This window comes from Peromyscus eremicus, chromosome 22 (assembly GCF_949786415.1).
Source record: "Peromyscus eremicus chromosome 22, PerEre_H2_v1, whole genome shotgun sequence".
NCBI lineage: Eukaryota > Metazoa > Chordata > Mammalia > Rodentia > Cricetidae > Peromyscus > Peromyscus eremicus.
Window position 1 is genome coordinate 13,589,604 of NC_081437.1, and position 24,766 is coordinate 13,614,369.

Consider the following 24,766-nt stretch of genomic DNA (forward strand, 5'->3'; position numbering starts at 1 on the left):
CAGAAACACTTATAGGGTCTCCTGGGCTTACTAATATTTCTGGAAAGAAAATGTTTTCTATGTTGCCCTCTCTGGACCCTTCACCTACATTCTACCTCTGTCCTCTGTGTCCACAGGTTAAAAGCTTAACTTATTTTTGTCTCAGGAGTTCACTGAGCACACCAGAAAGTTCGTAGCCCCCCACCCCCCATTCTGACCTCTGCCTAGTCTCCTATCTGAGTCAACTCATTAATAATCAAAACTTCACAAACAATTCTAAGACTCATCAGGTCATTCAGAGAGAAAAGTCAGGAGCAAACCCTGAGCCTCTGGTTAGAGAAATGTTTTAGCTACATGTGACGACAATTTCCAGTGTCTTGTGCTCATTTAGGAAACTCACACCACAGCCACTTGATGTTGGGTGCCAAAACACAGTAACAGTGTTTACCTAATACGGATGCTCGAACCATCTGCTCGAGACAGGTAAATATGTATGATTTCCCTTCCTCAGATTATTCACAGAATCCGAATTTTAATGAAACTTGTGTGTCCCTTCATTTCCCAGAGGTGAAACTGAGACACCCCCCTCCCCCAAAGAGTTACTCAGCCAGCCTAATGTGGATTAGTAGCAAAATATTGTTGAAAGTACCAAAGGCACTTCCGGCCACCCCCCAACAGCAAATTATGATCCGGCAAAGGTAGTGTCACCCTTTGCTCCAAGCTCCTCATTCCCTAACACTACCAGCTCACTAGCTTCCCAGGAATCTAAATTTACATTGTGATTATAATAACAATGATACAACTCAGATCCAGCAAATTCTCCAAAGAACAGTCAGCTCATAGACAGAGACAACAAAACCAAAGGCCAAATAAGTTTGGACAATTGTGAGAGAAAATACCCCGGGGATTTAGTGACAGGCCCAGTGGGGACTCCATATTTTCTAACTGGCCAGAAAGCCCCAGTGTTCACCACAAAGGTTTAGCTAACAAACGATCAATAGCATAAATGTGAGGTCATTTTTTTTCTCTCATCTAGAAGATGCATTCATGGCCAGAACAATCTAATTCATTTAATCAGTATGTGAGTTCTGCTGTGGTGGTACTGTACTGGGCAGCCATCTGTCAGAAACTGTAGAAGGGTTAGAACAGTGGGTTGGAAGATTGGATCCGCTGACCTCTAACAACATTCTTCCACTTCTAAGATCATTTGATTTTGCACACTCTAGGAGCTGAATACCTCAGCTAGCCAGCATATTTCCACAAGTATCCTGGAGCGTCCCCATGGGAGTTCTCCCGCTGTGGGCTAGACTCGGCCCTGCTGTTTCAGACACTACACTCTATCCAAATTGCATGCAGTGAAATACTCCAGGCACAGAGAGTACATGGAAAATGCAATTCTGCCATTTCCAAAGACAGACTACCGCAGCTTAACTTTCAAAATTGCCTTTGCCTAAATGAGCATCCCATAACTGAGCCTTCACAAGCAGCTTTGGCAGCCTGTTCGGGTACGACGCTCCTATCAGGATTAATTATGCAGTGTCTTCATGAGGAGAAATCAGATTCGGATGCAAGTTGGAACAGAAAAGAGAAAGGTTGACTTCTCAAAGGAAGATTACTGTATCGAATCACCCCCCCCCCCAAAATTGCTGGAGTCCTTCCATGTACAGACAGATTTGGATGGCAGTCCCCAGCTGGGCTAGCCATGGGAAGGAGGAAATTGACATGTTTGAGAAATGAAGCCTATGTCAACCAACAAGATGGGGAAGGCCAGCACATTATTAACCCCCTCCTTTCTACGTAGTTCCGTGGCAAGCTGTGATTCAATGTACATCTGTTCACTTGCCTCTAAATTTTTAAAGATGGACTGATTTCTGACTTCCTTTTGGGAGCAGTGAGTCCAAGGAAAAGAAGTTTATTAATTTTTCTTTCGGGAGATAAAAATTCTGTTCAGATTGGAGCTAGAAATTAAAGGGAGCTCCACAAAAGAGGATTCTCATATTGATTTTTATTTTACATGCATAGGATTAAAAAAAAAGACTTAAACTATCTAATTATATAGACAAGCTAGGTGTTGCAAAGATTCCAGAGGAGCAAAGTGATGCTATACAACCCAATGTCTAACAACAAAACAATACAGACAGCCCTACAAAGTGTCATGTCACAGTCTTAAGAGTGTGACATGCAGTCTCTGTACCCAAGACTACTTTCAAGGACTTGGCCCTTGGCACTCCTCAGCTGCTGCCCAGACCCTGAGGAGGGTGGGGTCGTGAGGGAGGTTGAATAATGAAAAAAGCAGGTGTCTTAGCTGCCTTCACCAGTGAATTATGGTATGTAAAGTCCAATCCAAACAGCCCCCGGAACTTGGGGTGTTCGGAGGGCAGACCGTCTTCGCTCCCCATGAGCCCTCCAGGATGAGGTGCCCACTTCAATTTATTGCAGTACCAACCAACACCAGCACGGCCCATGACTAAGCCCTCCCCGCCCCTCAACCCCCCATTCTGGGTTTGCACCTCGTCTCTTCCAGAGGGCATGTCTCAAAGGAAAACGCAACTTGAGGAAAGGAACCTAGTTGAGAAAAATCAGTCTTTGTGCCTGTCACCCTCCCTGGGAACAGCGGCAAGAAAATCCACACATACATCCTAAGTCAGCCAGGTGCCCAGGCAGAGAAGGACCGGAGGGGAGAGAAAGAGACAGCGGTAAGGGGTAAAGCGGAGTCCAGGGAATGGTAAAAGAAAGGCAGGATGAAGGAGCGAAGGGCAGCGAGAGAGAAGAGGAGAGAGAGTAGCTGGGGAAGGACGGCAGGGGAGGCAGCCAGGAAGGGCGAAAAATGCGCGGGGCAGCGGAGCGCGGCGACTGGAGAGGCGACCGCGGGGACCCGCGCGCCGCTGGGAAGCCCGGGCTGCGCTCCTGGCGCGGACGCCGGGGACGCGGGGTGCGCCCCGCCGCTCACCTTTCAGGATGAGGGTGTCGATGTCCCGGTCGATGCCCAGGAAGTAGCACTTCCTCCAGAGGCCCGAGTAGGTGGCGAACAGCGGCCGGCCACACTCGGCGTCCAACCCTCCGAGCCCCAGCAGCGAGCGCCAGGACTCCGGGTCTGCGCGCCCGGGGCCGCCGGGGAGCAATCGTCGTCCCAGGGGAGGCGAGTCCCGCAGCGGCAGGTGCGACAGGGGCATCAGGCGGTTCTTCTGATCCGGGGGGTCGGCGCCCGCGCGGCTGCGCTCGCAGCTCTCCTTGTGGCGCCGGGGGTCGGTCTCGTACCAGTGATCGGTGAAGATGGCCGTGACGAGCAGCCCCAGGGAGCAAAGGCTGAGGCCGAGGCTGAGCGCCGTGACGAGCGCCCGCGGCTCCATGGCTTCCCGGCTCGCCGCAGCCGCCGGTGGGCTCGCCGCCGCCGCCAGACACAATGCACTTGGCCTCGGCGCTCCGCCGCGCGCCCTCCCTCCCCGCCACCTGCCCCGCACTCCCCTCCCACGGCCGCCCGCCCGCCCGCCCGCCCGCCTCACTCCCCCGCGGGAGCCTCCTCCCGCCCGGCCCTGCGCCCTCCCCCTTAGCCGGCTCCCCGCACTCCACCGCCCCCCACCCCACCCCCAGCCGCTTCCGCCCCTCGTCCCTCTCCCTGCTTCCAGCTCCCGCGGTCTGTCCCCCTACCTCTCTCCAGACCCTTCTCCCTTCCTTCACCTCTGCTCTAGGTCCTCGCTTAGCTCACTCCCGTCCTTTCTCCTCTTATTCCCCAGTCCCTACTTTTCCCCTTACTTTTCTTCAACTCTTCCAGACGCTCTTGCCTCACTCCCGCTGCCCCTTTGCGTCCCTGGCTCCTTCTGCCTTTATATACCTGCCTTGGATTCCAAGCCTCCCCGCGCCTATCCCTGCGCAGACCGCCTCCCGGTCCTCTGTCCCTCCCACGACCTTACGAGACATCCACCAACATCAGGCTCGATCTTGCCTCTTGTCCAAGTTGATTTGGATCACTGTCTCCATTTTGCTCCCGGGAGCAAATCCCATCCAATTCCTTGAGCGTGGGCGTTTTTGACTCTTTAGAATCTTGATCTAGAGCCACGAACCTCGTTTCTTGATCCAGCCTCAGAGACCTTGGCTGCTAGCTCTCTCTGTAGATGGGCTTTCCCCTCTCACCAGCTCATGGCAGCCTGGAAGCATCCTCTCTGCTCCAGTTCTTTTGGGAAGAGACACCCAGTGTCTCTGGAGCCACAGAACCACGGTCAGAGATAATACCTGCCCACTTCATTTCTGCCTGCTCTGAGATGGACTTCTTTTTCGTGGGCTATCTCCACACCTGAGTGACTGAAGGCCTCCTGGATCAATAAGGCCTTTGCTGTGGCACCTGCTGTGCCAAGTGATTATTGCCTTTGAATAAAGCAAGCCCCCAGTGATAAATCAAAGTAATGATTTTCTACTGTGCAAGTTTCTCTGGTGGCCATCGAGGGTCAACAACGAGCCAGGGCTCCACACCAGTCAACATCTGAGGCTTTGTGTTTTCCAGGGCTCTCTGGAGTCACAGATGTTCACTCCAAGAACGGCAGGCAGGCTCTCGTTTTTCTAAAAGAGGAATCCTTAGGACTAATGTACTAAGAGTGAAAGATGCATATGTATCGTCTCTGCATGGCAAGGTGCAATACCCCTGTCCCACCGACGCCCTTGGGGCTATGTCAGAGACAGAAAACCGTGCTGCACCAGCCCAGGATAGCTATCCTTACGTCCTGATGCTATGAAATATTAATGATTCAAGAGATTATGAGGCATTCATTAGATGCTAAATGTCATCACTCTGTGATTTAATGGGACTTATTAATTAGTGCCCCCACATCAATTGATATTAAGGTGATTTATCTGCCTCCTATGGAACGGCATCTGTAAAGGTAGAATGAGAAGCCACTGAGATTCATTTTCATTGCTGCGTATGCTCAACATCTTCAGGGGATATTTTCCCTGTGGAAGAGCTTGTACCTCTTCTGAGATATTCCATTCACAGATCCCTTAAGCAAATCTTGGTCACATCAGACCCCCGTGTCTGTTTCTGCTGACCTGCCAGTGTGAATTATTGCTTGGATTTTCTCACAGCCTCAGCAAGAACTGTGGTGAGCTCTGGGTCTAATTAAGGAAGACAAAGAATTACAATTTTAGTGTTCTTCTCACAATCAGCTTTCCTTTAACAGGAAGCAGGAAACCCGGCAGAGGCATCTTACCAGGATTTACACAGAAATGATGGGACCTAGAAAGTTTCTTTTATTTATATTCTATAATATGTGGAAGATCATAGATCTTTCCGGATATACAGAGTCCCTTTTACTGTGAGCCCAATTGGTATCTGAAATTAACTTAGGGTGCCCTGTGTCTTTTTGTATTGAAAAGAAGTCTCTCAAGATAGTTACGACAAATCTGGAGACTCTCAAACGTTGTCAGCCCTTTAGTGTGTCTTTATCATATCCTCACCTCCTGATGTATTACAAGACACAAAAACTCCGCCACATTTCATAGTCATGTGACCATCATCACACTAACCCTGTCCCCGAGTGGAGAAAGACAGCAGAAACCCTTTTCAGTCACACAATGCGACTTAAAAGAACATAGTGTTCTGTCTTCTTTCCCTGGATGGAACTCTTTGATCAGACCCTTCTTGGGAACTAGCGTCATCCTTGGGGTTCATTTACGTCTCTGTTTAAAATCAAGCCCAGCATATAATCTAAAGGTTACTCCATGATGGATTGCCTTTGACAGTATTTCATAAAAAAATGTCACACATTACAAATACGGGCCAGCAGTGTGTAATGAGAGTGCTCTCTCTGCTGGTGCTGCATTAGCGGCGTCGTAGAAAAGTGACATGTGATGTGTATACTGGCTTTGCTACAGCAGCTGTACTTTGCTGCATCCACGTTTTCGACATCCCTCCGTTGGATATTTCCAGTGACGAGTTATCACCCACCAACCCCTGCTGTTAGAAAGGGAGGGATACAGAGACGAGAAAAGGGTTCCCATCTCCACGCTGTTTCCAGTCTGGTGGCAAGAAAAAGACCCGTGCCCAGAACTAGAGGTAAATACTGGAGCAGAAATATAAACAAAGTGTTGCAGGAATGTGGACCTGTAAAACGGCTAACTGCTCGTGGAAGGGGGAGTCAGGCGGGCCGCAGAGAGACATTGGAGTCAGTTCTCAGAGGATGGATTGAATTTTGCCAAGAAAATACTATCCGAGATATTAGCATTGCATTCAGGTTATAACTCTTCGATTTTATGTCCATCTAGTACATCTGGAAATTTCAGTGTTTATGGACATTGTAAAACAAGTATTTTTCCACATCTTTAAGTCATCTAGTTAGACTATTCTAATGGCTGCTTTTACACTCTGGGTGCTTACAGAGGGCTGGAACTAGGAGTCTGAGCCAGAATACAGTTAAGGTATGAAGACGTCGAGCTTGGACCAGGGTCAAGATCATGAGGGATTGCACATCCAGCACACAGGAATGGCTCAGCACTAGCTGAGCTAGAACCTCGACATTTTCAAACTTTGCTTCATTCATGCATCTAAATTTTGTCGCTGCTATCTCCAGATCAAATACCCCAGTGCACCCCTCACAAAAAAGCCAGGTCTTGAAGTGACAGAGAGGAATCTAGAAAGCATTCCACCTGGGAATTTCACTGTCTTGAACTCAGCATGTCCAAACCTTAAGCTTGTATTTCCCCGTGTTGCAGCTGCCTCTCCCAAGCTCTCTTTCTCCCCTGCTGACAATTCATGGAAGCCACTTAAATGCGGTATTTCAGAATTTTCCAAGTGGCGAAGCTTTGTCCTTTGCAGTGTCATTTATATCCATCCTTCTGTGTCTGTCCCACTAGCAATGCCCATGCCTCTAGCACTACCTCTGGATTGGCATGACAGTGCCCTCCTTGTCCCCAAGATTTCAGGAGCCACCTTTCCTGTGGTTACCACAGACACTGTTGCCAGATGCTTCTTCCTCAAGGTCTCTTTCTCTCACCTTGCATTTCCCACTCCTTAGAGTAGAGAAAATAATCCCCTCTATGCCTCTAGAGTCCTTCTTTGCTACTGTGAAGTATTCCCAAAGCAGTTAAACACTCCAACTGATAAGTTGGCAGTGTTTAAATATTTAGAAAACAAAAACACATTTGCCATAATATCTGGGTGCCATATGACATTGATCATATTTATTGTTAGAGTAAGAAGTTCTTTACACAGACATTTCCTTATAAAAAGGTACACACACACACACACACACACACACACACACACACACACACAAACTACCTCCATGTATCCCAGAGCTACAACAATGATTTATTGACATATCAATGCACAGCTAACATGGTTGGCCATAAATATTCTAAGAGACTTTCACCTTTTTGTGACAGTGCCAACATTTCCAAGTACCATCCTTTCTTATTTTGAACACTTGGATTAAGCCCCCCTCACTCAAGCAACTCTCATAAAAGGAAGCTTTCTTTTTCCTGGTAATATCACACGTTTTTTTTTTTCAGTACTTAATGTAAGGATGTAGTCAATTATGTTGTTGATCTACAATATGTCGTTTCTAAAAATACTTGAGGTATCTTCTCTAAGTTTTTCTCTGGAAGCAATTTTATTTTAACTCAAGATATATTAAGCACTTCCCAAGTAAGTCTTGGTGCTAGGTCTCACTGGATTCTGCCAGGATGAAGGAAACACGGCCTATGCATGCCCTCAGGAAGCTTTAGGTTGGTGGAGAAGGAGAACAGAAATGTAAGAACTGATGAAGAGGGACAGCTTGGACAAGTGATGTCACAGAGATACAGAGGACAAGAGGACAATCTAGTCCAGAGACATAAGGTTCCACTCCGAAGTGGGTAAGCCATGTGGTGTCAACACCATCTCAGGCCCTTGGAAGAGAAGACATATTTTCTTCTGTGTCAACTAAGTCCAGGGCAAACCCAAAGGTCTATTTTAGAAGCAGCACCCACACTACAGTGCTCTTCTGTATCCCACACGTGTGGTAAGTCATCCTGACAGTGCCATTTTGTCACGGACTAGATGCCTGAAGCCACAAAATACCACAAAAACCCTGAAATAGATGGTGGCTGATAGTTTCTCATCTTGCTGACACACCACAGAATGTCACCATTCTTCTTCACATTCCTGGATTAAGCTGTTTCCTTTTTGGATCCTTTAAGCACATATGGTAGGAGGGGGGAGATGTTCAAAGAAACCCATAACCATGTTAAGTCCCACTCAAAGTGTGATGTGCTAGCAGATGGTGGCTCATTAATTGCCATACCTAAGTACATTCACCACCTTATCTGTGTGTGCAGATACGAGAGTTCGAGTCTGTTCTCTTGGGCCATATTTGACAACCAAAGCAGAATTGGATATAGTTAAGATGTCCACTGCCTCCAATTCACAGCCATCTGTGATGCTGCCTGGATGGACAAAAGAGCCAGGCTTTCCAAATGTCTACCCATTCTCTCGGACACACAAACCTTCTCTCGAGGTTGTCTATGCAAAGACACCAGGACCTGGAAAATGCACATAGGGCAGCCTACCTAAGAGAAACTCGCTATTCTCTACCTGTGTGCCCCAAAGCAGGCAGTTACCCAGCCTCCTAGATACATAATTCTGAACAACTGGACTATACATGTCTACCTCACATGATCATCTTATCCTTCCTACTCCCTTCTCTCCCCTGTGTCTACTATAGCAAGGGCATCTAATCTAGATGTCATAGATACAAATGGCTAGGCAACTTATTAGTGACACACTTTCCATGTTGTTATTTACATTAAAATAAAAAAGGCAACCTACTGTCTTCATTTGCTGAATACTATGTACAGAGTTCCCAGAGGCCAGGGAGAGAGTCTTGTAAACAGAGGGAGCCCAGGGCACCGAGGAACTGAAAGCAGAGAGCTGTGGCTAGAGAACAGTTAACAAGGGATGAATGAATGAAGAATGGGTAAAGTATGAGATGACATTGTAGTATTAGGCAAGTTCAACCATACATGGAGCCTGGACTTGAATCAAAAGAAAATCTTTAAGGAGTTTTAGGCAGGGAAAGGGCATGAATTGATTCACGTTTTTAAATGTCACTCAGACTGCTGTGTGAAGTTGGTTGGGGGCTAGGGATGACAAGTATCAGGCAGGGAAACCAGTCAGGGGGCAACTGTCCAGTCAAGGTAGGTACCATTAGCGCGTGGACCGAGGAAGCATCAGCTAAAACGGAGAGGAAAGGATGGAGGTCAAACTCACAGAATTTCTGTGAGTGCAGGTGATGAAGGCCAGAAATCAAGAGCCATGCAACTTTTCCAATGTGAGTTCCCAAACAGTTTGCTGTGAGCTCAGAGGGGAACGCTGGAGGAGAGAAGTACTTGGAAGAAGGAGAAACACGTTTTGGACATGTTGACTTTGAGATGGCACTTAGCAAGCCCAGTGGAAAAGGCAGTTGGATGTGTGAATTTGAGACTAAGAGAAGCAGCCTGGTTGGGGGTGTTGCTTGATGGGAGAATGTGTTTCTCGGGGTGTGCAAGGCCCTGGGTTTGTTCCCAAGCAGAGGGAGTGGAGAGGGTTCAGACTAGAGATTTAGATCTAGTGACGTCAACATAGAGATACTCATTTCATATTGACCGTCAAGTTCATGGGACTAGACGGGATTGTTCAAGGGAAGGATAGCTTTAAAAAGCTGAGAGGTTGAGCTCTAGGCTCTGAGACCCTGAAAAATACAAAGCTTTATTAGAAGGGAAGATTTCAAACCTCTGGTTCCTGCTCTGTGAAGCAGGAATAAGAGCAGGATCCTTCTTAGGGTGCTAGAAGGATGTAAAAACAATGCATACGCAGCACCCAGGGACACAGTGGATGCAAAGGCTGATGCACACACAGCAGGTGTCTAACATGATTGACGGTTGTTGTCATTGTGATTATTTATCATCTCCACCAATAATATTTGAAGACTCTCTTTTGCAGGCCATGATCCTGTGGTCAGACCATTACTGTTCCAAGGACTGGACCCTAATGAAAAGCATGAGGGCTTGGTATGAAACCTCTAAGCACATACATGGCCTGTAGTAGCCGTGAGATGATATGCATTCAAGACTGTGAGGAACCATTATGCTCTTTCAATAGGCTATTTTGTTATGGGCCCATAAAGGGGGTTTAACGCTGTTTTGTGAACAGCAGAAATAAGCTGCCAGGGCATGATAAGGTGTCTCCACCTTCCAAGGTCTTTAGTGGGTGAGTTAGAAAGGCCTCTGTATGAAATGATTGCCCACAGCTACTGCATCTTACAAGCACAAATCATATTATGTGAGTAAGAGTGTCTGGACTTTTCCTTTCTTGACTAAGGAATAGAGGAGCTCTCAGAGGACAAGGGGCCATTAAGTCAGCCTTGAACAGCACCTGTATAGGAAGAGAAAAAGAAACATCCTCCCTTTTAAGAGGGGGCGGGGTGTGTGTGTGAGAGAAGGTCAAGGATTCAGGCACCATCCCAACTCAAAGATACAGGTCCTAGAAGGCAGAAGGGCTTGCTGTGTAAGGGATGGGTACTATGAGCTCCATCTGTGAGCACTGGGTTGACATTCCTGATTCTCATGGCCAGGATCTGGAGACAAAGACTTAATCAAATTCAAATCAGCGTGAGTGCATAGGCATCCATCCCCACCTCTGAGAGCAAGGTTGAACCCTGGACAGCTCTTTTGTTGCCTTCAATTCTTGATTTGGATAAATCTCTTGAAAACCTGGGTGAGCCCAGGTATTCATTAGCTTGGATGTGAATCCCTGTGAACAACTGAATACTCGAAGAATACCTCAGGTTGTGCTCTGTTCTTTACAGCTCTCAGTGTGCCAGGATTTGCTCAGGCACCGCGGAGCACGAGCATCTGATGCGCACTGTGCTTGGAGAACCATGCTGTCCTTCTGGAAGGAGTCACCAGTTTGGCAGCCCTTGGCCATACGATCCTCATGGTCACACCTGAGCCCCTGTAATGAATGGCCTCCACATGGCATTGATGGTCACTCAAGGAGAGACTCAAACGAAAGCTTGGGAACAAATTACCATCTCACCTCCCAATGTGGGCTGGAGATGGGCAGGACCTTGTCAGGGTCAGATTTATGAGGCTCACTAAAAGAGAGAGCGGGAAGGCATCGGTGTCCAAAAAGGAATCCAAGTAGGTGTCGTTGATGTATGAGCTTCATCTGCCTAATTTATTTGGTGTCGGCAACCTGCATGTGATGGAGAGCCTTAGATTATGTGAGTGGCAAGTCGGAGAGAGAGCTGGCAGTCGGGGAGATATCTCTTAGTGCTTTCCAGCCAAGTCACCAGGTGCCTTAGGAAACCCCGTGAAAATCCCGACATGACAGAGAGTGGTTCTCTCTAGCAATCCTCACATTTAGCCAAAAGAAATTCCTAAAGTTTCGAAGACTGAAGTTTAGTCACAAATAGGGAAGGTTAATTTCGGGTGGTCAGGGAAATTATTTAATTACTCGATTTCTTTTTTCCCCCCCAAAGATGCCTGGCTGGCCTCATCCTAAAATTTGTGGGTAATTATTAGTTTTTCTAGTTTCATTTGGTGGCTTACAGTTTTCTATATCAATCATTTTTCCCAAGAAGCCTAGGCCTTTCTATACTCTTCTGTCAATAAAGTGAGAATTTAAAATGGTCTTCATGGCACTATTAATTGGACTTATAGGGCTCATTTTTACTGTGCTTTTAATTATATTTTTATTATTTAAAACAATTTTAAAATTTAAATATATTGTGATCATATTTTTCCCCTAAGTCCTTCCAGATCCTCTCCCCCTCCTTTCCCACCCAACTTTAAGTTCTCTCTCAAAAAACAAACAAAAACCCAATACAAATAATAAAACCCCCCAAAACTAAGAAAACAAAGCAAAACTATACCCAAAAGAAAAAAAACCCAACCAAACTGTAGCCAAATAAATACACACACACACACACACACACACACACACACACACACACACACACACCACATACACACACACAAAAAAAACTATAGAGGTCCAACTATATGTTGGCCAGCTACTTCTGAACATGAGGCTTGTCCTGGAGTGGTTGATATACCCAGTGTCACTCTCTTGGGGAAAACTAATTTTCCCTCTCCCAGCAGGTATAAATGACAGTTCGGTTGTTAACCTTTACCCTAGTGGCTAGATTTTCATTCATTCATTCATTTATTTTTTAGTATAACAAAATAAAATATAGTAAGATGAAACAAAAAGTATCATATAGAAGTTGGATGAAACAGACCAACGGAAGGAAAAGAGCCCAAGAGAAGGCACAGGAATTAGAGACCCTCTCATTTGCACACTGAGGAACCCCATAAAAACACTAAACTGGAAGCCATAACCTGTAGGCAGAGGACCTGGTGCAGACCCTTGCAGGCTGGACTTACAGGCTTCATGTTTAAATGTTATCATTGATAGCGATGACAGTACACCAGATATGGAATCTTTAAAAGGTGTTAGGGTGGGAGGTCGGCCGGCCTGGAACACAACCAGTGTTGGGATTAGGGCCATCCGAGGTTCCTGGGATCTGGGAGGAGATTTGGAGACAAAATGGTTCTCAAAGCAGAGGAAAAGAGCAGGATAATAGTAAGTGGTACATGATCGAGGCACGTGAGCAATGGATTCTCTGTCTGTTCATCTATGAGCTGGATACAAGCTGCCCCAAGATGCCATGGGCCAAGCAACAGGCACAAGTCAGAGGAGTTGATGCAACCGTTCTCCAGCCTGATTCGGCGTGGGTTTCCGTATGTATGTATGTATTTATTTATTTATTTATTTATTTATTTATTTATTTATTTAGTATTTTTGAGACAGCATCTCATGTTTCAGGCTGGCCCTGCACTCACTGTGTATCTGAGGATGGCCTTGAAATCTTGATCCTCTTGCCTCTGCCTCCAAAGGACTGAGATGACTGATAACCCCCACCCACTACACCTGGCTTAGGTTTGGCTATCTAAAGAGCTGCTTGGTTTATGCTTAGGAGGATAGCAATTTCTATAACTTCTCTGATCTGGCTGACTACCTTTCACCATTGCAGGTTTATAAGTAATACTTAGCATGTATTGATCGTATGCTATTTAACAGGAGCTGGTAATATTTTATATGTGTTTTTTTTCTTTAATCTTTTCAAAGCTACTAGCATCAGCAGCAGCAGCAGCAGCAGCAGCAGCAGCAGCATTGTTCTTATTATCCAAGTCTTCCCAGTGAGGAACCTGGAGAAGCGCAGAGGTGAGCATCTTGCTCAGGTCCTTCTTTACTGACAGAGCCACGATGCCATCGTGCACGGTGTGACCTCAGGGCCTGCACTTACACCTATTATGTGTTGACTTCCTAGGCAGGTGACAGCTTTTAGCCCATGGTGAAGGTATCATGATGAGAAGTGTGTGGTTTCTGAGGAGATACTGAAAGTAAAATCCAAAGGATTTACATCGTAACAACAAAAGAGAAAGAGAATGAGTGACAATCTCATCAATGGACAACGGGGAGGCTGTGGGGAGTGGAGTTGAAGTGTGGGCAATATTAGGAGCTCAGATGGGGCGCACTAAGATTTCTACTAGCTACAAAGTTAAGCAAGCCATGGGCTGTGCAAGTATAGAGTTAAAGGAAGTAGTTCAGGCTAAATATAGATATTTGGAAGCAGGAGAATCCAAATATAGACGAGGCTTCAACCATGAGACTGGATGATGTCAGCCAGAGAGTAAGCCTTGACAGAAAAGGTCAAGGGCTGTGACATGGAAAAGCATTATCTATTGGTGTCTAGGAGAGCAGTAGAAGCCAAACGAAGTGGCCAAAGAGATAAAAAGAGTGCAGAGTCCTGGGAACCAAGAGGAGAAAGTATTTCAGACAGGAGGGAATCGTCAGCACTACCAAGTCAGTGACTGGTTCAACAAGACGGGGAGCTGGGACATCAGTGTGGGGCTTAGCAATGCAGAGGTCACCGGTGGCCTTAACTACAAGAGTTTCAACAATGTGGGGGTGTGAGCTTGACTGGAGTAGATCCAGGGAAGAATAAGACAAGAAACAAGAGTGTATCTAGACCGTCCTTTCAAAGAGTGCTCTTACACATAGGGGTAATAAGTGGCGGCCGGGGGTGAGGTGGGAATAAGGTAGAGTGTATTTTGTTGAAGCTTGGCATGTATATGTGCACTAATGGAAATGTTTAATGAGAAAAATAATACAGAAAAGAAAGGGAGCTTTTGGGGTTTTGTTTTTCTGGGCAAAGTAGGTATGTTGGTATTGGTCAGGGTCTGGACCAGGCGTTTCCAGGTTCCTGACCTGAAAGAAAAGCCCACAGAGATTACATAGCATTGAGGAGACTTTATTTAAAAAAAAAAAAAAAAGCAACGGACCAGAATACACTGCAAGACAACAGTGGACCACATAAATGAACCACATAAATGAAGATACCCAGGCTCCCATTATTGTTTGGGGCTTTGTTTTATAGGGTACGCAAGAAAGAAGGAGTTTGGGTACTAGGGGTATAATCAAGTGGTTCTCTATTTTGACTGTCAGCTTATATTACACAAACATTTGCTCACTGTCACTGTCTCTTTCCTTAAGACACCTCGTTTTAATATGTACACCCTATTATTCACACTCATAGCTCACAGAGGACTTTCCTTGAGAGTTTACTTAAAGACAAGTTTCCCTTGTACCCCAAACCGGATCTGCCCCCATACCATCCATATTCGGAGGTATGTATATATAGTACGTGCAAGAAGAAGTGCTTAAGGCATTATTAGAATATGGGTGTGTGCATAGCCCCAACCAAACGGATCCCAGGTTGCTAAGCCGTTCCCTATACTCTTACCTCACACGTGCAGACAAGAAGGGAAGGCATCTGGTAGATGAATGGAGAGGTTGTCATAGGTGTGGACATCATTGTCACCTATAGAAATCGTCAAAATTGCTGAGGACCCAGCAGAAGGAGCAGGGAGATGAGTAACTTGTGATAATCTGGCATGGTGGAAGTTCTTTGCTGAGCAGAGTTTCTCAGGGGATGGTAACGTGGTTAGAGGATGGGAAGCCATAAATAGAGGTGCCCATCAGAGTGCTGATGGGCTGTAGATGCATGGGAGCACTTTGGTGGTGAGAAAGAAGCATTTCAGCAAGGGAAAAACCCATACACACCCAGAGACGGTGATGAGCAAGGTACGCTCATGGGTCAGTGAGCACCTGGTCCAGACAGGATGCAGGACTTCTGACGAAGAATCTTGGATGAACCTGCAAATGTTCATTCAGACCGCAGGGGATTTAAACACCATCAAGATATTGATCAATGGAGAAAAGAGCTGTGACATCACGGAAGAAGAAAGATGGCAATTAATCTAGCCATGATAGTGAAGAAAATGGTAACAGAGCACCCCAGAAGCATCCAGGCATGAGTGATAAGGCACAGACATTGTGGATAAGAAAACGACACTGGGTAAGTCAATCAAAACGGGAAAGGAGTCAAGGAAAGTTGTGCAATTCCAAGGTGAACTGAATGAGTTACAGGGGTGTGCAGAAGCCAGTAGAGAAGAAATTAAGACAAAAATTAAGCCTTTGAAGACGGGCAGCAGTGGCACATGCCATTAATCCCAGCACTCGGGAGGCAGAGCCAGGCGAATCTCTATGAGTTCGAGGCCAGCCTGGTCTACAGAGCGAGATCCAGGACAGGCACCAAAACTACATAGAAAAACCCTGTCTCGAAAAAACCAAAAAAAGAAAAAAGAAAAAAAAGAAAAGAAATTAAGCCTTTGGCTTCTGAGTGGTAAAGAAAATGTGAAGAAAAACTTCAGGCAGCACAGGCTGATATATTTCTTTTCTTTATTGAGAACTCCAGCCATAAAGGGAGATGAATCCTTGTGTAGCTACAAAAGGATAGGAAGAGTAAAAGCTATTTTGTAGATTTTTCTGTCACTGTGGTTGTTTTCTTGTTTGTTTGTTTTGTCTTGCTTTGTTTTCTTCTATATTTGGGACTAAACTCATGCTCTCGCACTTTGTATACAAGCATTCCACCACTGAGCTAAATCCCAAGCTCCTAAAGTTCTTTTAAGGTAGAGGAAACTCAGGTTTGTTTGAAGGAGAGGCATAGAGGAAAATGACGTCAGACTTATGGTATGACAAATTTTGTAATTTGCATAAATAAAAATCAGGCCATTCCTAGTGTTATAATACTACATATTATACTATATTATTCTAAGTATTGCTTGCCTATAAAACTTTGTTACAAACTGATTTGATATCCAATCAAACAAACAGTTTAAAGAAATATCTATGGAGAGTCATTAGCTCCTAAGGACATAATCTCCTTAGGTTAGGCCTAATCTTGGCATCTCATTGAGAATATCAGCTTTGTGACTGTGGTGGGATCCAGTGATTGTCAGCCTCCTCCACAACCCAAGAGCGTGTTCCCTTACATGGCAGAAGGGATTTTTGCAGGTGTGACAGTTTAATCAGTAAAATGCTTGCTGCACAAGCATGAAGTTCAGAGTTCGATCCCAGAACCACATATAAATCCTAGCTGTGGTAGCACATGTTTGTAATCACAGTTTGGGGACAGTAGAGGCAGAAGGATCCCCAGGGCTGGCCAGCCAGCCAGCCTAGCTGCATCAATGAGGCCTAGACTGTGAGAGATCCTGCCTCAAAACACAAGGTGAGTATTGACTGAGAAACAGCTAAGGTTGACCTCTGGGTGTACCACTCCCCACCACCACCACCACTATGCAATACACAAATGTGCACACACACACACACACACACACACACACACACACACACACATGCACATAATTTAAATAATAAAATTAAAAGTTGAGGATTTTGTTGAAATGAGCGATTATCCTGAATTATATACACGGGTTTGATCTAATCATATGCAATCTCAAAGCCATAGATTTTTCCCTGCCATAGTCTAGGAAAGGGAGAAGTGTGGTGATAGAGAAAAGGACAGAGGAGTCATAGTGTCACTGGATTTGAAGGAAGAAGCTGGCATGCGCTATAGACCACAGGCTAACCTCCAGAAGGCAGAGAAACAGAGGAACCATTTTCACCAGGTCTCCAGAAGGCACACACCTAAAAAACCCCTTGCCTTCACCCCAAGGGAACTAATTTTGGACTTCTTACCTCAGAACTATAATATGATAACTTGTGTTAAGTGGTTAAGTTTCTAGTAATTTGTTGGAGCAGCTGAAACAGACCTGGTTGTTAAGCTGTACCCCAGTACCTGGCTCCAGGTTTGTTTTTATTAATAAGACCTTTTAAGATTCATGCTGCAAAGCTGCTTCCATTTTCAGACAGGACCCCCCTCCAACTCACCACAAACCCCCTCCACCCCGCTCCCTGACCCCTCTGTGTCCTGAATGTCAAGAGATACAGAAATTAAAATTCTTAACAGAAAGGATATCCACTATATTTCACAGCAGGAAAGTGAGTAGGAGAAACGGTCTGGGCTGCAGGAAATCCCTTTGTTCGGGCATTACTTTCCTAGAGGACTCTCACTTTGCCACCCAAGGCGCTGCTCTGTCTGCCATCCGGGACAGGAAAGGTTTGAGAATTATTGTAGCAGATTCTCCAGGAAGCCACGAAGAAGCCCAAGTACGAATCATTACGTCTCTAATCATCCTAGGCATGATCTGTCCAGGGAATTCTTAGGGGTCGTCCAGAACCCTGAGCTCTTTCGCGTATCAAACCACAGTGAAGATGTCATTCCCTTCCAACTCACTGGAAACTGTCAGAATGGATGTTTACCTGACATTTACAGAATAAAGCATGTGTAGCCACTGCCTTGGTTACCTGAACCCAAGTTGCCAAGACCACGGAGGTTGCCTTTGGCTTTCGCTTATGAGACACTACAAAAGGACTCAAGTATTTTGAGAGTTCCACGCAAGTAGATCTACACTGAACGAGCAGCTGGATTGTAGCGGGGAAGGAAAGACATGGGAATTAAAAGTAGAAATAAAAGGAAGTAAGTAAATAAATCCAGAGGAAGGTGGAGGACTAGGCAGAAAGTCTTCATGGGAAAAAAATAACAACAGCAAAGAAAGACAAAAGGAAGGAGAAATTAAAGATGTCCTCATTCTTAGTACAGGAATGAATGTGGACGGTGTTAAGAATACAGTGACCACAGCCAAGACTCCTAGCAATAGTGGAGAGGGTGCCTGAACTGGTCATCTCCTGTAATCAGACAGGTGACTACCCTAATTGTCATTAGAGAGCCTTTATCCAATAACTGATGGAAAGAAATGCAGAGATCCACAGCCAAGCACTGGGCTGACCTCCAGGAATCCTGTTGAAGAGGGAGGGGGAAGATTGTACCAGCTAGGGAGGTCAAGATCGTGACAAGGGAACCCACAGAAATAACTAACCTGAGCTCATAGGAGCTCATAGACTCTGGACTGGCAGCTAGGGAGCCTGCATGGGACCAACTGATGTCTACATATGTGTGACAGTTGTGTAGCTTGGTCTATTTGTGGGACTTCTAGCAGTGGGAGCAGGGCCTGTCCCTAATGCTTGAGCTGGCTTTTGGAAACCTATTCCTCATACTGGGTTGCTTTGCCCAGCCTTAGTGCAAGGGGAGGTGTGGTGATATTTTATTTGTGCTCTAACAAATAAAGCTTGCCTGAAAATCAGAAGGAGGAGCTAGCCACTAGTTAACCATAGAGGTCTGGAGGTCTGTACAGACAGACAGGAAGTGATAGAGCTGGGCGGAGAGAGGAAGTGATAAGGCGGGGTGGAGAGAGAAGCTTGTTCTCTTTTGTATTGGCAAGAACTAGTGGTTTGCTGCTCTTTCTGCTTTTACCCCATTATCTGGCTCTGAGTTTTTTATTAATAAGACCGTTTAGTAATTTGTGTTATAGGGAGGAGCTTAGTCCTACCTCAACTTGATATGCCATGCTTTGTTGAGACCCCTGGGTGGCCTGCCCCTTTCTGAACAGAAACAGAGGAGGAGTAGATGGAGGGGAGGAGCAGAGGGGAGGCAGGAAGGTAGGGAACGGGAGGAGAAGAGGGAGGGGAAACTGCAGTTGGGATTTAAATAAATGAAAAAATTAATTAACAATAATATAAAAGAATACAGTGGGAGGCAGAAGCTTCCTATGAACTGTGTGTGCCACAGCAGTCTCTGTGCTGTGGAACTGGGCTTCTGTGATTCATGACGTCATGACAAAGGTCCACTCATCACTGTGGGAGGCTGTGCTGCCGACCAGACACCACCACACGAAGAGACCTGGTGGGAGAGTGACTCTGTAGTGACGGGATGAGCTGTGAAGAGAGGAGTTAGTTCTGGCTAAACAATTCCCATGGGAGCCCATGAGAGGGCTCAGCAGATGACGGTGAAGGTGCTCACTGCCAACCATGATGCCCGAGGTCAGTCCCCAGGGCCCACATGGTTGAAGAAAAGATTGACTCTTGAAAGTTGTTCTCTGACCTCCACACACACGTGCTGCCTGCCACACCACAAAACACAGACACACAATTAATTCATTAATGGTGACTTGACTTGGACCCTTCTAAAAGAGAGAGTATGTGCCCCTGAGGTGGACTGCATCTATGAACTGGTAACATTCTCAAAGTAGAACCTTCTGGAAGGTTCAGATTAGCTCCCCTGAGCCTTCTTACCTCCCTTGTCCACTACTTTGAAGAAGAGTTGTAAGAAAGGCTCCCCCCTACGGTTTCCATCGCCTCCTTCTTCAGCTTCCCAGCTGGAATGTACTTCATGGGACTCCCATGAGCTGTTCCCTCTTCCTCCTCCTCCTCCTCTGCCTCTCAGGATTTGTGAGGTACCAGTTTCCTTTACAGTGGAAGTCGTCTTCTGGTTTATCATCCAGAGTCTATCAGAATACTAGTAAAAACTCTACCTTCAAGCACAGCTCTGTGGCCTCAGGCTTTCGAAGCCTTGTTGATTGGCCCCGTGATTCAGGTTCCGTTGCCTAGAAGATGGCGTTAATAAAGTGGCGGTCATCTGGGAAGGTGACCAGGCAGATAAAATGCTTGCTGCACAAGCATGAGGACACAGTAGTGTCTGTTGATCATCCTAGCATTTCTTCAGTGAGGCGAGCAGAGACAGGAGAATTCCCAGAAGCTCACAGGCAGCAATAGTAAGAGATCCATCTCCAACACGGTGGAAGGCAAAGACTGATACTCAAAGCTACCCTCTGACATCACATGCAGTCTGGGGCATACTATTGCCTACACACATGTGCACACACACATCACCTACACACATGAAGAGAAGTAAAACAATAAAAATAAGGTGGCCGCTGGGCCACAAGGCAAGATGACTTGTTTTACTCTGACCCATTGCCGGTGACGCAGCAAATCTGATCGTTCAAGCGTGTTTATTTAGAGATAACCATAACCAGCTAGAACGGCACAGAACCATCTTTCTACTCTACGTTCAAGCCGAGCCCTTATATAAGAGGGGCTAAATGATTGAGGTCAGAAGAGAGCAGTTCTCCCCTGTCATCTCAGACTTCAGGATTTCCCACCCAAGGAGGAGGACCACATCAGGGATGACAGGGTTGACGAGGATGATAGGGATGCTGTGATGCGTTCTCTCTGGCTCTTCCCAGCTGTTCTGCAAGAACAGAATCAGTCCTTTAAGTCACTTCACGACGCAGAGCCTTTCCCCTTTCACGTGACCATGAATGTACGCATACTGGGGGTCCGGCTGGGGGGCTGTTTCAAAGTTGGGAATGGGGTGCGTAAGGAAGGGAGTCCTTGTTTTCTTTTAATGGTTCTAAACTCTCATGCTCAGGAAATTGCTGCGAGATTGTCTTATAGCTGAAGAACCCAAGACCTAGAAAAACGAATACCTGGGGTTAATGGCATCACAGGGAATAGATTCCCTGTCTGAGTCCTTGCTCATGTCTACCCTAGCTGTGTGTGCCATTGGAGCATATAAACTAGCTCCCCTGAACCTCAACTACTTTCCTGAAAATGGGAACAGTGGGGTCCCTCACAGGTTTCTTGTCTTGTTCAAGACTTGGAAAGTGCTTTGTAAACTCTTAAAAGGAGGGACAATATATTGACATATAGATAATATATGGTATCATATCATTAAGCTGATAGAGACAGGGGGTGGTGGCAGTGAGCACTTAGACCAGAAATCCTCGACCTATGGTTCACGACTCCTTGGGTGGCTGAACATACAACATTAGGAAGGTTGAGAACTACTGACTTAGACTCATCATCCCACCCCGTCTCAGAAGCCGGCACACACACTAGAAATATACTCTTGTGAAATATTCTCCTGATAGCTTCAAGCTACCAGAGAGCCACCTTGGCAGTTACAGATTTATTCTTTTTGGCTACTGGGTAGTCCCAGGCTTACTCTGAGAAACTTGGCTGAAACTCTTCTAAATTATTTTAACTTCTTTTTCAAATATATATATATATATATATATGAATAGTACATGTTAATTACAACCTTGGCGTTAATACAGAAATGGCCTTCTCAGCTTCCCCAATGTTGTCTCCCACAGGTAACATTGGTCCACACCCACAGTTTCAAAATACATAAATAGTATGCATGTGTACATATTAGAATATACCTGATGCTGGGTATCTTCCCTCTTACAAAGCTGGTAGTTTTTTTTTTTCCCAGTTCTGTAATACTCCACTGTAGTAACAGATCATAATTTGTGCTTGCCCTCTCAGGTCATTTCTGATCTGTAATTCTTTTGGAGACAGAGTCTCGTGTCTCTAGGGTTGGCTTCAAACTGGATATCCCTGAGGATGTCATTGAACATCTGGTCGGTTCCCCCTCCTATCCTCCCCATCCCCGCCTTCGCCTCTGAGTGCTGGAATCGCAGGCTTGTGCCACAACTTCAGGTTAACATGCTGAGGGTCAGATCTAGGGTGTTCCACACGTGAGGCAAGCACTCTACCAAATGAGCTATGTTCCAGTCTTCCAACTTGTGATTCTTTTTTTTAAAAGATTTATTTATTGTGTATACAATGTTCTGCCTGCATGTATCCCTGCAGGCCAGAAGGGGGCACCAGATCTCATTACAGATGGTTGTGAGCCACCATGTGGTTGCTGGGAATTGAACTCGGGACCTCTGGAAGAGCAGTCAGTGCTCTTAACTGCTGAGCCATCTCTCCAGCCCCCCAATTTGTGATTCTTACATGTGATGTTGTAATTAACCTCATTGCACATGTACTTGTGTGGACACGGTTTTATTTATGCAAAATTGGTGCCTAGTATTCACGCAGTTGATATTTCCTTCACTTTAAGTGACTTTGTTGACTTCCGCTCTTCTTTTGGTCATCAGCCACGTCTTAACACGGTGGAGCAGTCCAAGGCCGCTACTGGAGCAGAGCCGAGAGTGGTACTGGAATAGACTGTTGCACAAATTGGAGAGTGTTATCTAGTAAGCGTTCATATCCTTCCCCTCTCACCTCATCAAACCACACATTCTTGCTGACAAGCAGCATCTGCATGTACAAAAAAAAAAAAAAAAAAAAAAAAAAAAGCCTTCCAAGAGCACCAGCCTGAAGTTGCTTTAAATATACCAAGAAGGTCATGCCACAGCTAGTGAGTTTCATAAATAACCTCCTAATGAATAAAAACAAGAGGACGCCCAAACTTTCACTCTGCCAAAAGTGATCAGACTAGTCTCCATTGGAGACAGAGAGCATTGAGCCCTCACCAGCCAAGCGAGGCTCTTACATGCCCAAGGCGAGGTTCTACTCTGATGGGCTGCACATAGTTCCAACCTCTCTCAGCTCCCACAGTCCCAGGCCATGCAGCTCAACTCCAACTCCTGGGAAAATGCTGGGACAAATTCCAACTTCCGGAGTTGTCTGTCGTTTTAAGAACATGCTTTCAGGGGGTTCATTTGTACTTACTGAGCATTCATGGACCGACACTTAATGCATCCGAATTTCTGGACCGACCATAACTCACCTGCTGCATTTGCACTTTTGGCTGAGCTATAGTTCCCCTAAATTGAAACATTTCTTAGGCTCAAAGATCTCCCTGGTGTTCAGAAGCAAAATTGGTTTCCTATGAAAGCTTGGCACTGCTATCATTAATTAACAGAGAGCAGAATGCCTCCGCGTGTTTACCTTCACAAAGCGAATCCATGCAATACACATCTTTCCCAGAGGCATAGTTTATTCCTATAGACCAGAAATTATGAATGTATTTAAAAATAAATGCATGTCTTTTACCAGCAGGGAAGTTTGGAAAAGCAGACTACACACTTCATCAAAGGATACCAGACATGGGGATGTGGAAATTCAATAAAGCCTCTTGGTAGGAGAAAGTAAATGATGTTAAACCTTTCAGTTAGTCTGAGGTCATTTTTCTATGGTTTGGTTCAACATTCCCAACAATATATGGGTTCATCATCCAGCCAGTCACTAGCTATTTATTTCCTAGCTGTATATATTTAATCTGATTTGGTGTAACAGAATGTGTGTGTGTGTGTGTGTGTGTGTGTGTGTGTGTGTGTGTGTGTAAGAGAAAAAGAGAGAGGTTTTATTACTAGTTAAAATTTCAAGGATTCATGGAAAATTAAAACCTGTCTTAGAGTTTTTATTGCTGTAAGAGACACTATGACCATGACAACTCTTATAAAAAAAAAAAAAACCAACATTTAATTGGGGCTGCTTTACAGTTCAGAAGTTCAGCCCATTATCATCATGGCCCAGAGCACAGCAACACGCAGGCAGATGCGGTGCTGGAGGAGTAGCTGAGAGTCCTACATCTTGCAGATAACAGCAAGTCAACTGAAACACTGGGCAGTATCCTGAGCATAAGAAACATCAAAGCCCACCTCCACAGTGACACACTTCCTCCAACAAGGCCACACCCACTCCAACGAGGCCACGCCTCCTAATAGTGCCACTCCCTATGAGATTATGGGGACCAATTACATTCAAACTACCACAGAACTCGTTCTTCATTTGTTTTTTGTTTTCTTGAAACAGAGTCTTGAACTCCTCCTCAACCTTCTGAATGCTCACATTACAGATGTGTGCTGCCATGCCCAACTTCAAGATAGATTGTTTTTAAAATGTGGTGCAGGGGTGGGGTTATAGTACAATGGTAAAGTGCCTGTCTAGCATGCACAGTACTTTAGATGATCCTTAAGAATGCACACACACACACACACACACACACACACACACACACACACACACTGAGAAAGAGAGAGAGAGAGAGAGAGAGAACACTAGAATGTTGTCCAGCTAAAAAGAAAGAAACATTGTTATTTATGACAACACAGTATTTCAGAAAGATGCAGTCCTGGCATATAAAAAGTGGTCACTGAAGGTCGAAGGTGCCATGAAACCAAACAAAGAGGCAGAAATGATCCATGGACCCAGGGTGACACAAAGAGCAATTTATTGGGGATTTACAGACGAAAATGTGTCTTAAGAGGCAGCAATATGGGTGGATCTCCACACTGCAACACAAGAGGAAATGGTTCATTCAGATGCTAAGCTAGACAAAGGTGGAACAATTGAACGTGCCTGAACTTCCCCAAAACTACTAACATCAATCACTCTGGGTGTCAAGGTTGGCACATCACACTAAGCTATTTTAACAATCTACATATCTTGAAATGTATGTTAACGTCCAAAACAATGCATTGGGATCACAGCTAAGATGCCTATGGTCATGTCAGGCTAGATGTCTCCATGCAGATGATCCTGGGAGCATTGTGTTGCTGAGCCAGACTCAGAAAGATAAAGATGACTTGATCTCATCTCTGTGGGGAATCTAAGATCCAATCTTGTGGTGGTTTGAATGAGAATGTCCTCCACAGGCTTAGCTGTTTGAAC

The 24,766-nt window shown here is 45.5% G+C and overlaps 1 protein-coding gene across 1 annotated transcript in view; it reads right to left on the minus strand.

The window, feature by feature from the left end:
• Positions 1-3,329, minus strand: part of Tmem178a (transmembrane protein 178A) — a 58,986-nt gene extending 55,657 nt beyond the window's left edge. Inside the window, exon 1 of the mRNA XM_059248402.1 lies at positions 2,930-3,329. Coding sequence (XP_059104385.1) covers positions 2,930-3,329 — 400 coding nt within the window. The remainder of the gene's footprint in view (positions 1-2,929) is intronic.
• Between the last annotated feature and the right edge of the window lie 21,437 nt (positions 3,330-24,766).